Source organism: Etheostoma spectabile, unplaced genomic scaffold, assembly GCF_008692095.1.
Source record: "Etheostoma spectabile isolate EspeVRDwgs_2016 unplaced genomic scaffold, UIUC_Espe_1.0 scaffold546, whole genome shotgun sequence".
Taxonomy (NCBI): domain Eukaryota; kingdom Metazoa; phylum Chordata; class Actinopteri; order Perciformes; family Percidae; genus Etheostoma; species Etheostoma spectabile.
Genome location: NW_022605626.1, coordinates 355,319 through 367,473, shown reverse-complemented (window position 1 = coordinate 367,473; position 12,155 = coordinate 355,319). Strand labels below are relative to the sequence as shown.

At 44.1% G+C, this 12,155-nt stretch overlaps 1 protein-coding gene across 1 annotated transcript in view; it reads left to right on the top strand.

The window, feature by feature from the left end:
* The window catches only part of LOC116686881 (LIM homeobox transcription factor 1-beta), a 92,563-nt gene that overhangs the window by 72,317 nt on the left and 8,091 nt on the right, over positions 1-12,155 (top strand). The window contains exons 4-5 of the mRNA XM_032511931.1: positions 10,911-11,143; positions 12,005-12,155. The exon at positions 12,005-12,155 is cut by the window's right edge and continues 25 nt beyond it. Of these exons, the coding sequence (XP_032367822.1) occupies positions 10,911-11,143; positions 12,005-12,155 (384 nt within the window). The remainder of the gene's footprint in view (positions 1-10,910; positions 11,144-12,004) is intronic.

Sequence of the window (12,155 nt, the reverse complement as noted above, 5' to 3'; positions counted from 1 at the left end):
GCAGTGTTCCATGTGGCGCTGCTGTCTGTCTGAACTCTCTGGCTGTGTTATAACAGTCTTTAAGTGTTGGGTCGATGAGGACAGTCATCTTCTGCTGGCCCTTTTCTTCTTTTACTATTTCTTGTTTGATTTTGGACTATGTAAAGTGATGAAATATGAGACTCTACTTCATCTTTCCACTTCAGCTTATTTTTTGTACTTGATCAGAACATGATAATAAACATTATACTGCACCCACACTGAAAGTAATGGCTACGACTGGAGCCTGGGCTGTAGTACCAGAGTCCCGACTCGGACTCAAGTCCGGACTTTGTGTTGTCTTGGACTTGGACCATTGGACTCGCCAAATATACCAGTTGGTCTCAACCGAGTCCAGCACTGTATGCTTTTTTCTAAAACTTCTTCCTCCTTTGAGACAAAACCATTGATGAATCTCACGTCAGATAACAGGTACGAGTTTAATTCATAATCCATCTAGAACGGGCGTTGCCCGGGATACGGCTGGCTGCGTTACATACCTCAGTCATCAGGCATCCTTCAGTTTCATTAGACACAGACACAACGTCAGAGAACACTTTGTACTCTGGATTCTTCAGGACAAGTAATATGTTCAAGAATGGGAACATGTCAGTTTTTTAGTGACACCTCTGTTGCTTATTTGTTACATTACATCGACCGTCCAGAATGTTCTTGTTACACATAAAATGTGAAGCTGCCGTGACTTAAGAGAAATTCTTACACCTAAAGTAAATGATAGGGTCTTATTTGATCTTTTCTTTGTTTGTCTTCACTGTCTCTGTTTTTGGACTCGGTCTTGACTTGGACTCAAAACCTTTTGGACTTGGTCTTGACTCTGTGTTGGACTTTTCTTGGACTCGACAAAGGTGGACTTGACTACAGCACCCCTGGGACACAGTGACGCGACCTGACCCCCGGTTTATCCAGATCATCGTAAGCATCTGAATGTTGTAATAACCCCCGATGCAGTGAGAACAGGAAGGCCCAGCTGAACTGACAGCTTCCGTATGCTTCTCCTTCATTTTCTCGTTTGCCTAACCTGGATGTTTGTTTCCGAGCTGTGTGATCGTGGTTCTTGCCCCGTCAGAAAAGGATCGTATTACTGCTGGTATGACTCTTTAGTTGGTGTTGCTTCTTTGAACACTGTCTCAGAGCCCAGCAGCTCCCTGCTCCAACAGAAACATGTCTGCAAGTCTGTGGTTGGCTGTGTCTCTGTCCCCTCCCTCGGTTTAATATTTGTATCAGCGAGCTGGCCTCTCCTGGGAATCTGGCTGGTATTTAGCAGGCTGAGACCACTCAACACCCCAAGGGCTCATCCAAAAGCTGCCTCCTCCAAGCTGTCCACGTTATTAGCGCGGTGCTCTCAGAGGAGACCTGTACCATTCACACACGCGGTGGTTCTGTCTCTCTGTTGTTCCCTCTCCTGCTCTCTGCCCCCCCCCCCCCCCCCCCCCCCCCCCCCCCCCCCCCCCCTCCTCCTGTGGTCCGGCCCCTGGGGAAAGAGGAAGAAGGTGTGTGTGTGTGTGTTGTCGGAGTGCGTCTCCACCACCAGTGTAACAGTAATTACTTCATTGATATTCCTCGCCTAATTACACTGCTGTGGATCATTTGCATAAATCTTGTTTTGTTAATATTGAGGACAGACGTCTGTAATTGTGTCGGTGTTGTTTGACTGCAGCATGCATTCATAACCCTGGCTACGTGAGAGTACAGGCCAATCAACAATGACAGCAAATGACATGTTGTTAGACTCTTATTGTGTAGTTGCCAATATAATCCATTGATAATAACAGACCCATATTTGTATGTAATGAGTTTCTAAATAAAGGTGACTCACGCTTTAATGAACTTACTTTACTGTAACACTTCTGAAAGCATAGCTTCAAAGCCCATGAGATTATATGGGTTCAAAATAAAAAATTAAATAAATGTTGCACCCAGGATGTTTCATTAATAATCATAAAATCCATTATATCATAGAAGTATAGGCACTAATGGGTGTGGCCAATGTCAGGATCCTCAGCTAGGTTTTAATATGTACAGTGTACCTGCTATTGCGTCACCTGGGGGCAGAAGTGTGTCCGTTTGTGTGACTGAGGTCCCTGCAGGGATCTGGACCAGTCCTGAAAATGGCATCGCCCCACCGTGCACGTTTTAGGCGAAAAGATTATTTAACGTGTCTCCCAGCAAAACTAGGTGGGGAAAAAACATTGTTATAAACTTAAATAAATATAAAAATGAGGCCTTACAAAAAAGAGGATGTGAGATGATTGTGATTGGTTTAAAGAAATGCCAATAAACCATGTTTTTCTGCCCTCCCAGATTGCTGTGTGGACTAGCCTAACTGACTATGGGAGACTAGGCAATGCTGCACATGTAGCCCCTGTAGCTGATGAGCTAAGTGATTAATGAAATATTCTATTCAATATTTGAAACTTGTGCTGGATCCAGATATATATATTCTTTTCCAACGCTGATCCAGAGTGAAAATCTGCAGAATTAAGCAGATTCTGTGTGGCCCTGCATATCAAACACTTCTGATATGAACAGTAACTCCTTCCAGCCATTTGGTGCTACCAAAATCCAAAGATGCCAAGTGCAGATTTAAGGAGATAATTCCACGCTATCCAAATACACTTTGAAAACAATGAGATCTTTGTTTCTCAGTGCTACTCCCATTCCTACTGACAGCCGACAGCACGGAGCTCACCACTGACACATTACTGACAGGAAGAGTGGGTTTACCACAGAGCAAGGGATGGAGACATGCAGCGGTATTAGAGCTCCTCATGGAGCTTGAATCCTACTCCACCAATCGATGGTCCATGTTTGAGCCTGGGACAATGATTCCCACACATCTACTGCTGCTTCCTCTGCTGAGGGATAACACTGGATATCCTCCATTCTTTCATTTTCACCCATATACACTTTCAAGACCCTTGAATGTTAAATCTACCTACAGCTGTTCTGCTCTGGCTTTTACCTGTGTGTAGCTGACACACACACACACACACACACACACACACACAGACACATACACGTCACGCTGCTGGTGTACACAACACCCTGACCCCACCTTCATTTATTACTGGGCCTGAATAAATGATGTCATCTCAGAGGCTGGAAATAGTGAGGCAGCACATTTATTGTTTTTATGACTGTGTGTGTGTGTGTGTGTGTGTGTGTGTGTGTGTGTGTACTTTGGGATAACTGATGTCTGTGTGTGACCCAGAACATTGCTAAAGACTTTGTTTTCCTTCAGCCTCCATTTCTCACCCCCGGCTCCCCACTCCAACATTAGGCTTTTTAAATATGGGAATCATTATTCCAGCTGGACACACACTGCAGCACACTGCTGATGGTTTCAGAAAAGCACCTCTGTTTAGCTTCATTTTAGAAATCTCACATTCATTCACGAATTAATCCGTTCATACCGTTCTTTTATTTTTGTTTTTTGCAGAAAATTTTCTTTCTGATAATCAACACAGTGAAGCACAAATGTTTAATGTGACACACTGGAGATGTGTGTGTCTGTTTTCTAAATGGTGTCCGAACTCATGGATCTATTACTACTCAAACTGGACTTCCTTTCAGTTTCACACCTCAGCATGGAACTAGGTTGATTTCCTGTTTCACTGGTTAGAGCTGAAGTTTTAAGGGATTACTGGAGTTGTTGGGTCTTTGGAAATGATAGAGTGTGGTCTAGACCGACTCTATCTGTAAAGTGTCTTGAGATAACTCTTGTTATGATTTGATACTATGAATGAAATTGAACTGAACTGAATTAAATAAAGGGAGTCCTGAGAGCGAGCTGGTTAGGATTTGTTCTTCACGCTGTTAGAATGGCTTCATCTCGATTCTTTGGGAAACCTAGACACGTTGGCTTGTTGGACCTTCATGTGGGAAATGTGTATATTAATGTCCAGTGTGTGTGTGTGTGTGTTTGTATATAACATAAATATATATATATATATATATATATATATATATATATATATATATATATATATATATATATGGGATTGGAATATTGGTGACATTTTGGTTTTGCCAGTGATGAACACTACATTAGAAAAACCTACATTTCTACAGGTCAGTGGCTTAAAGACAGCTGTGTGCAGGGTGAACGATGACATGCAACATGAAATAAGAACTGCATGAGTTTAATGGATGCAGCAACGTGCTATTAAACAAAAACTTACTGTACAAGCAAACCACTTCTCCAACCATTATGTTATTGTTCAACACTATTGTGATGTTCAGCCCGTTGTCATGGTAACTAGACTCTGACTACTGTGTGTCCTGCTGGTCTGTATCTCTTACTGTCTGTAACAGACAGACAGCTCCTCAGCCTATCAGGCAGCCATCAGAGAACAGTTTTAAAGCCTAACAGCTCTCAGGATAAAAGAGCTGTGGCAACACAAGCGTGCACTATTCCTGAAATCACTGTTTTCATTGTTCAGGATTTCTCTTGTCACTCAGTGTGTGTGTGTGTGTGTGTGTGTGTGTGTGTGTGTGTGTGTGTGTGTGTGTGTGTGTGTGTGTGTGACAGCTTCAGTCCCCTCCCTGTCTGGCCAGCAGGTAATGGGATGCTGCAGCCCAGTTGGTTAGCTCTAAAAACGAGCCAGCTGTTAGTGGAGCAAAGATAAATCAGGTGACCAACAGACAGGCCATCCATGTGTGTGTTACTCACGTTACTGTTCATGTCAGTGTCACTGACTAAGGTAACGTTAAGGTTGGGAGCTGCAGACTCCTCTAACACTAGCTAAAACATTAGTTTGAAGCTCATGAATCGTACCAGATGTTTCTGGTTGGACCTCTGTTGACGTGTCTGCCGCTGGCACACGCGTTCTTTTAGTCCCTTTCTGAAGCCAGGCTAACATGACGACTTACAAGCTCCACACACTTCTTTTTAGTTTCTAGGTTTTCAGCAGTGAAACATCGGTTAGGGTCAGGCTGCAGGCATTAGACAGCTTTTCCAAACTAGCGTCCGTGGCTAAAGAAACTTCTGATAGGGTGGGCCGACTGCTTGCCTGTAGGTGATTCGTCAAGATCTCATCATCATGTAGTGATGTAGTGATCAAAGTCTCCTTTCTCCCTATATGTATCTTGAGTTGCCTGTGTATTAGAAAGTATCACCAGTTGACAATTAGATTGCTCCACAGGGTGCTCCACATGTTGCGTCAACACATCAACGGTAGTTGGTAGTTCAGTTAACCCAAGACTAGGGGACTTTAGGTGACACAGACAGCTTTTCTGACCTAGTGTTTGGATTAAAACACTCCTAAGGAACACGTATTTCCTGAGTGAAAGTCTTTTGTGTTCCCCGGGAAGCGAACTCCGCTCCCTGGCTTGAAAGTCCTGTGTTTTAGTTGTTGAAGTTGAAAGTGTCTACACAGTTGTGTGTACAGGGAGTACAACAGGGGACTCAAAACCCAGCCCTGGGGTGCTCCAGTGTTAAAGATGAGGGTGGTAGAGGCATGTCCGCCCACCCTCACTACCTGGGGTCTAGCTGTCAGGAATCAAGGATCCACATGCACATTGAGGGGTTTCATCCCAGGACCTTGAGCCTGGAGGGAACTATTGAGTTGAGTTCAGGTTGAGTGACAGGTTGAGTTCAGGGGAACTCAACTGGCACCAGACCACACTCCCTACTTGGTCTGTTATGACTGATGATGCCCCCGTTCATAAAAAAATGCTATCCAGTCTGGTGTGGAAGAACACCTTTGGGTGAAGTGGACCTGCCCACTGTCCTGGAGCTCACTGATGCTCCTGCAGCAGGTTCCAACAGCTGGTGGTGAGACCCCCAAAAAGAATGGAGAATGTTCAAGCATCACATTAAGGTCCATGGTGTCAGAATCACACGTCAACTGCCACAGATGGCAGGAATGTGAGTACTGACATATTTGGTTTAGTTGGGGGCATGTGCATGACATAATGTATACATCTTCTAAAGGATAAAATAATTTAATTTTTTATTATACCTCATCTTTGTTAACCAATTACTTCCCCGTTGTCCTTCTTTTGCCAACACCCCCCCTCTAATGACTCTTCAGTGGGTGGTGAACCAGCAGAAGGTGAATAAATGGGTGCATGTGATTGATTGCTGAGATCATTTCCCCGCTAACAAACATGTTGAAGTGAGTCCCCAGAGAATCCTGGGGCCTTATTCTGACTTCTTGAGCTTTGGCTGAGCAAACAGCTCATCCCCACTCTCTGAATCCCGCCTTTATTTCCCCCTGCTTCCTTTACAATCATCTTTTCATTACGCCTACTAATTAAAACACCAACAAGCTGCCACCCAAAGCCGCCACCCACCCAGCCAGCCCCGTCCCTCAGGTCACCCAGCTCCCCGAGGAGGGAGAGCAAACAAGAGAACAGTGAAGAAACACACACAGTCTGTTTTTCCTGCTTCATCCTTTCTCTACTCCTCTTATCCTCTTTAATCCTCTACCTCTTTATGCTGTGTGGAAGCATAGGGGAAGAGGGCCAGGGGGTCAAGGAGGCTCCTACAAAGAGGTGGCCCCTAGCAGTGGTGGTCCACTTAAATGAGCCGCTGAGGACTTTTCATGAATGGTCTGCTGGAAGAAACCTTCACTCCCAGTGAAAGCTGTGCCATACAAGGTTTTCAAAATAAGCCAGACTAAAAGTCTCAGCCCCGGAGGCTGGGTCCCCACAGCAGACCCCGCAGACCCCACATGTGTTGGGACCACAATGTTATTATTTACAAAAATGTGTAAATTACATAAAAATCTGCCTTTTTGATAAGGAGATTGTATGGGTTTCACTTATATTTAACTTTAGTGAACAAACGATGCTGTGGACGGTCTCACTGGTGATTCATGACATTCTGAATGCTTGAAAACTTTGAATTCTCGCTTTCAGAAAAAACAAATCCTCTTGAGTTGTCCAGGTCTGACCTACGAGTCTCAACTAGGGGAAAATACTTTAGAATTTGGATGTCTTGTCTAAATGAATCTGAAGTTTGATGTAAACATTAAAATACAATTCACCGTATCAGTATCATTTGCTACACCATCCGCCAAACCAATGATCAAATCCAATGAACTCACATGTCCAAAATTTATTATTATTCATGCATTCTTATTTAACTTTGATTTGACCGTTTAGTCACAGAACTAACACAAAATGATTTTACATTTCCTTTCATTATTATGTTTGCACACATCATTTTTTCACAATGATTAATCAGAATGAATTCCCAGTTTCCATTCTGGTTCATATTAACATGTCCATAGAGCCAGTTCTCATTCCCAGGATGCTTTGTCACAGCGCTCTGCGTCTGATACCGTCGGACCAGTCCCCGTTCAGCGCCTGTATGAATCACTCCAGCTCTGATATTAGACGTCAGAATGAAAGAATGGGTGCCACCGTCCCTATAGAAAGGGGGTCAAGGTGGTGGATGGGTCAGACAAAACAGGACTTTCACCCAGGAGACCGCAGTCTTGTCCTGTGTGTCCCCATAGCAACATTACTTATTTTAACCTCAGCCCTAACCGTGTGGGGGTGTTGCCTAACCCTCATCACGTAGTTTAGTTTGAATTAGCCACGTGGTTCGGTTTGACCTGCAGAGCGTCTTAAACGTCTTCTGGACATGTCTAAGGCTGTGTTCAGACAGCCTGCGTTGGTCCCCTCTTCCCATTCATGTTGAATGGGGGTAGTGGGGTTAGGCTGCGAGGGGCTTGCTGGACTATTGGAGAAACGCAACCCCCCGTCACACTGCGGTGGCCAATCATGTAAGAGACGTGTCTCTTTTCTTTCTCTCTCCTGTGAAATAAAACTGAAAAGTCAGAAACGTCATTATCCATAAACCATCTGACGGAAAACAGTCATTGTGAAATATGAAGTATATTTGTGCTTTATTGGCGGGGGGTTAAAGAACACAACAAGACGTCACAGAAATGGTCAGTTTCCGCACCACCCTGTGGAAAGTCTCCAGCCCGCTGGTTGTGGTCTAACGCCCTTCAGGCATCTTCTCCACTGTAGTCACAGCCTCTCATATCTTCGCTACCGTTGTTGTGTAAATGTGCAGGAGGGAGTTGGACGGCTGAATGGAGGAGGGTAGTCCCACTCAGAGAGGAGGAGTGCAGCTGTCCAAACACTGAGCCTTCTGTACCTGCTCGAGCCCCCCCCCCATGCCCTCCTTTAGCCCTGTTCCCAGATTCAACACTCAGTCTGCCGCCCGGATGGGCAGAGGTACACAATTAGACAGGCGTGCTCATCAAATGTATTCAAATAAAATACAAAATACTGCGATTAAAAAAGACCCCCCCAGGATCGACTAAAGCGGGGTGCATGCTGGGTGTTTGTGGCAGTCTACGTGACCATGGACGGACTGAGCAGACCAGATGAACACTAATTAAATACGGTATGATTCCCTCATCATGGGGATACAAAAATGACTCTTATTTTAAAAAAAATGACAGTAAATAATATTATTATATTATTATATTATATTATTATATTATTATAATAAGTATTTTAAATACACAAATACAAGCTCTAAGTATCTACGTATTTTGTTACACATTGTCTTTTTCTGCCCTGGTGTCAATAGTGAACCATATTACAAAGTAACTCAATATAACTAAAATAGGTATTTTAAAGACATTTAATTGAAATGCATCTCCGTGCACACCACCACTCACACCACGTTCATAACTTATCAAAAGAAAATTCAATTTTTACCTATTTCAACATTCAATATTTTATCAACCTTCCTTTTTTTACTAGAAGCCACTATTCAGATAAAATACTTTGAAATGAGCAGGGAGGGCCGGTCCCGCCCACTGATCACCTGTCCCTGCCCTGGACCAGCTAACACACACACACACACACACACACACACACACACACACACACACACACACACACACACACACACACACACACACACACACACACACAGTGTTGCCAACTTGGCAACTTTCTTAGGACTTATGGACTTTCCAGAGCCTTTCTGCGACCTGCTGTTCAGAGTGATCTCAGTCAGCGGCTCGTCTGGCAGCAGCTCCTCGTCTCTCTTCATCTCCACTGAGTTACTATGGTCTGCACAGGGTTAGGGACATGAATAATTCCATCTTTTTAATTATTGACCATTATAGTGTTAACTTACAATAAAGTATTCATTAGTAATAGTTTCTGTTGTGATTTGAGGCTATATGACTAAAAACATTTGGAACAGAGCAGGATGTGTTACCAACGTCAAGTCCAAGGCAAGGAATTACAGAACACACACACACACACACACACACGCCGTTAACACCTACAAAAAGACCACTTTCTCTTTGTCTTTTGTTCCCTAGCTCTATCTTTTCTCCCTTCTTGGCTGCTCTAATCTTTCTTCTCTCTCTCTCTCTCTCTGTGTGAATGAGCTCTGTGCTGACGGTCTTCTTCTTGAGTCCCAGTCTTGTCTCGGGTGTTGAGCACGATTTCTCTTCAACATGAAACTATAGATGTTATCCACACCGAGCAGAACAAAACGTCCCTCTGAGGGCAGGAATGGAGGTGTGTAGGCAATCCCTCGCTTTTCTAAGCACCTGCAAGATTTCCAGCTTTGTGCATTAATATCTACATTTCTGCTATGACAATTTCCAGAGATTTTTGAATGTCTCTCTAAAGCTGCAGTAACAAGTTTGCAGGTTTAAAACCAGATTTCTAAATTGTCCACGAGGCACAACTGAGTTGATTTGAAGAAATAAAAACGTGTCTGGGGGGGGGGGGGGGGGGGGGTTGGCCTGTTTGGTAGCACAGCTGTACTCTCACCTTTGAAATGGGCATTACAGCCTCTGATGCTGTTGGCTTGGTTCTGATCAGTTCCATCCGTAGCATCAACCCCTATCGTCAGTTCAACACCTTTTCCATCTAGTTTAGTCCTGTTTGGTCTCAGCGTTCTCGTGGCTTATATGGCTTTATACGTTTTTCTTTGTGAAAAGATATCTGTTGAAGTCATCATTTTGGTATCATGACAACACTAAAACTAGATGCCTGATGGCAGGGCTCCCCCTCCTCAAAGGCTTAGAATGGGCATTTGAGGAGGGGGCTATGATCGTTAGTCTGATCTTGTAGGCCTGTCTAGTCCAAACTGCATTCTAGGATGGGAGGAAAACGTGCTCAAGTTTTTTGGCACTTCTTTAATCCAATCACAATCATCTATGGTGGTGCTAAGCTCCGGACGGAGCCACGGTGCCTCTGCTAAATAGCCTCAGGAAGGAAGTTGTTTTGGTGGAACATGTGTACGTTCAGAAGTAGTTTTAGTCGTCAACAAAAAACTCTGATTGGACAGATAGTCTAGCTAGCTGTCTGGATTTACCCTGCAGAGATCTGAGGACCAGGTAACCATAGTCCTCAGATTGGACAGATAGTCTAGCTAGCTGTCTGGATTTACCAAATGGAGAGATGTCAGAGTGAGTGGGCTGCCAGCTGTACCAGCACTCTGAGCAGTTGGGGGGGGGGGGGGGGGGGGGACAGTGCCTTGCTCAAGTTTACCTGGCAGGTAAACTCTCTAATAGCACAATCAGAATTCACATACAATATACAATCCACACTTCGTACTTTGGTCCATACTGGAACTTGAACCAGCGACCATCTAGTTCCCAACCCAACCCCCTATGGCCTGAGCTACTACCACCCCAACGTTACGTTTTGAATGCCACCCTTACATTCTCTGTTTTTAGTTTATTCTCACATTTTATTCCACAAATTCAAACTGTTTAAGGAAATCAGGCCACTATGTGTCATAGTCTAAGGAGCTACACTAAAAATGAACAGTGCTCGATCCAGAATCGGCCTAACCTCACCCTGAACATCCCTCTAGAAATCCCTCCACAGTCCTCATTTTTAGCACTGTTGTGTCTGCTGTGTTTCCTCAGGTTGTTTGCCAACAAGTGCAGCGGCTGTCTGGAGAAGATATCAGCCACGGAGTTGGTAATGCGAGCTCTGCAGAGTGTTTACCATCTCAGCTGCTTCTGCTGCTGCGTCTGTGAGCGCCAGCTGTGCAAAGGAGACCAGTTTGTTCTGAAAGAAGGTCAGCTGCTGTGCAGGAGCGACTACGAGAGGGAGAGGGAGCTGCTCAGCACCGTCGGTCCAGACAGCTCAGACTCAGGTAACCATCACAGCACTGCTTACTGCTCTGGGGGGAATTAGTAGAACTGTTGGGTCTTTATAAATTATAGAGTGGTCTAGATCTGCTCTATCTGTAAATTATAGAGTGGTCTAGATCTGCTCTATCTGTAAATTATAGAGTGGTCTAGACCTGCTCTATCTGTAAATTATAGAGCGGTCTAGACCTGCTCTATCTGTAAATTATAGAGCGGTCTAGACCTGCTCTATCTGTAAATTATAGAGTGGTCTAGACCTACTCTATTTTTAAATTATAGAGTGGTCAAGACCTTGAGATAACTCTTGTTATGAATTGATAATATGAATAAAATTGAATTGAGTCATTGAAAACCAAGTGAGTTCAAAACACTGCCAATGAATTACTTAATGTACTAATGTATACATCGCTATGTCTCTAGGCATCATTATGCAAGGCAACGCGCAGATTGAAACATTTGCAAAACCTACTTATTCAATTTTGTAGGGTTTTAGCCGGAACTGCCTGATACTTGAAATGCACAAATTATGAACAACCTATCTTTGTAGTGAGCAACCATACACAAACGTTTGCATCCCTTGCCCAGAGTAAATGCTATCAATGCAAACCTTGGGATTCTTGTTTGGCATGCTACTGCGAGGCTCTGTACCAAATGTGACGATGATCGGCTAGTAATCAAGGTATCTGTATGGCATTTTGGCCTGTAACTCAAATTTGCAATGACACATTGCGATATATTTCCTTTTGTTTGCCTCCCCGGCATCACGCTTTGGGTTTGACTTTCAGAAAAAGAGAATTCCCATGCAGTTGCACAAAAAACATCAGTCAAATCCAATCATTGAGCCTGTTTGTTTCTGTCTGTGACAGATAAGAGCGAAGATGAGGATCTGGATGTGAAGTCAGAGAAGTGCACCGCAGCAGGGAACGCCAGCAACGACAGCAAAGACCCTCGTCGGCCCAAACGGCCACGCACCATCCTCAGCACCCAGCAGAGGAGAGCCTTCAAGGCCTCCTTTGA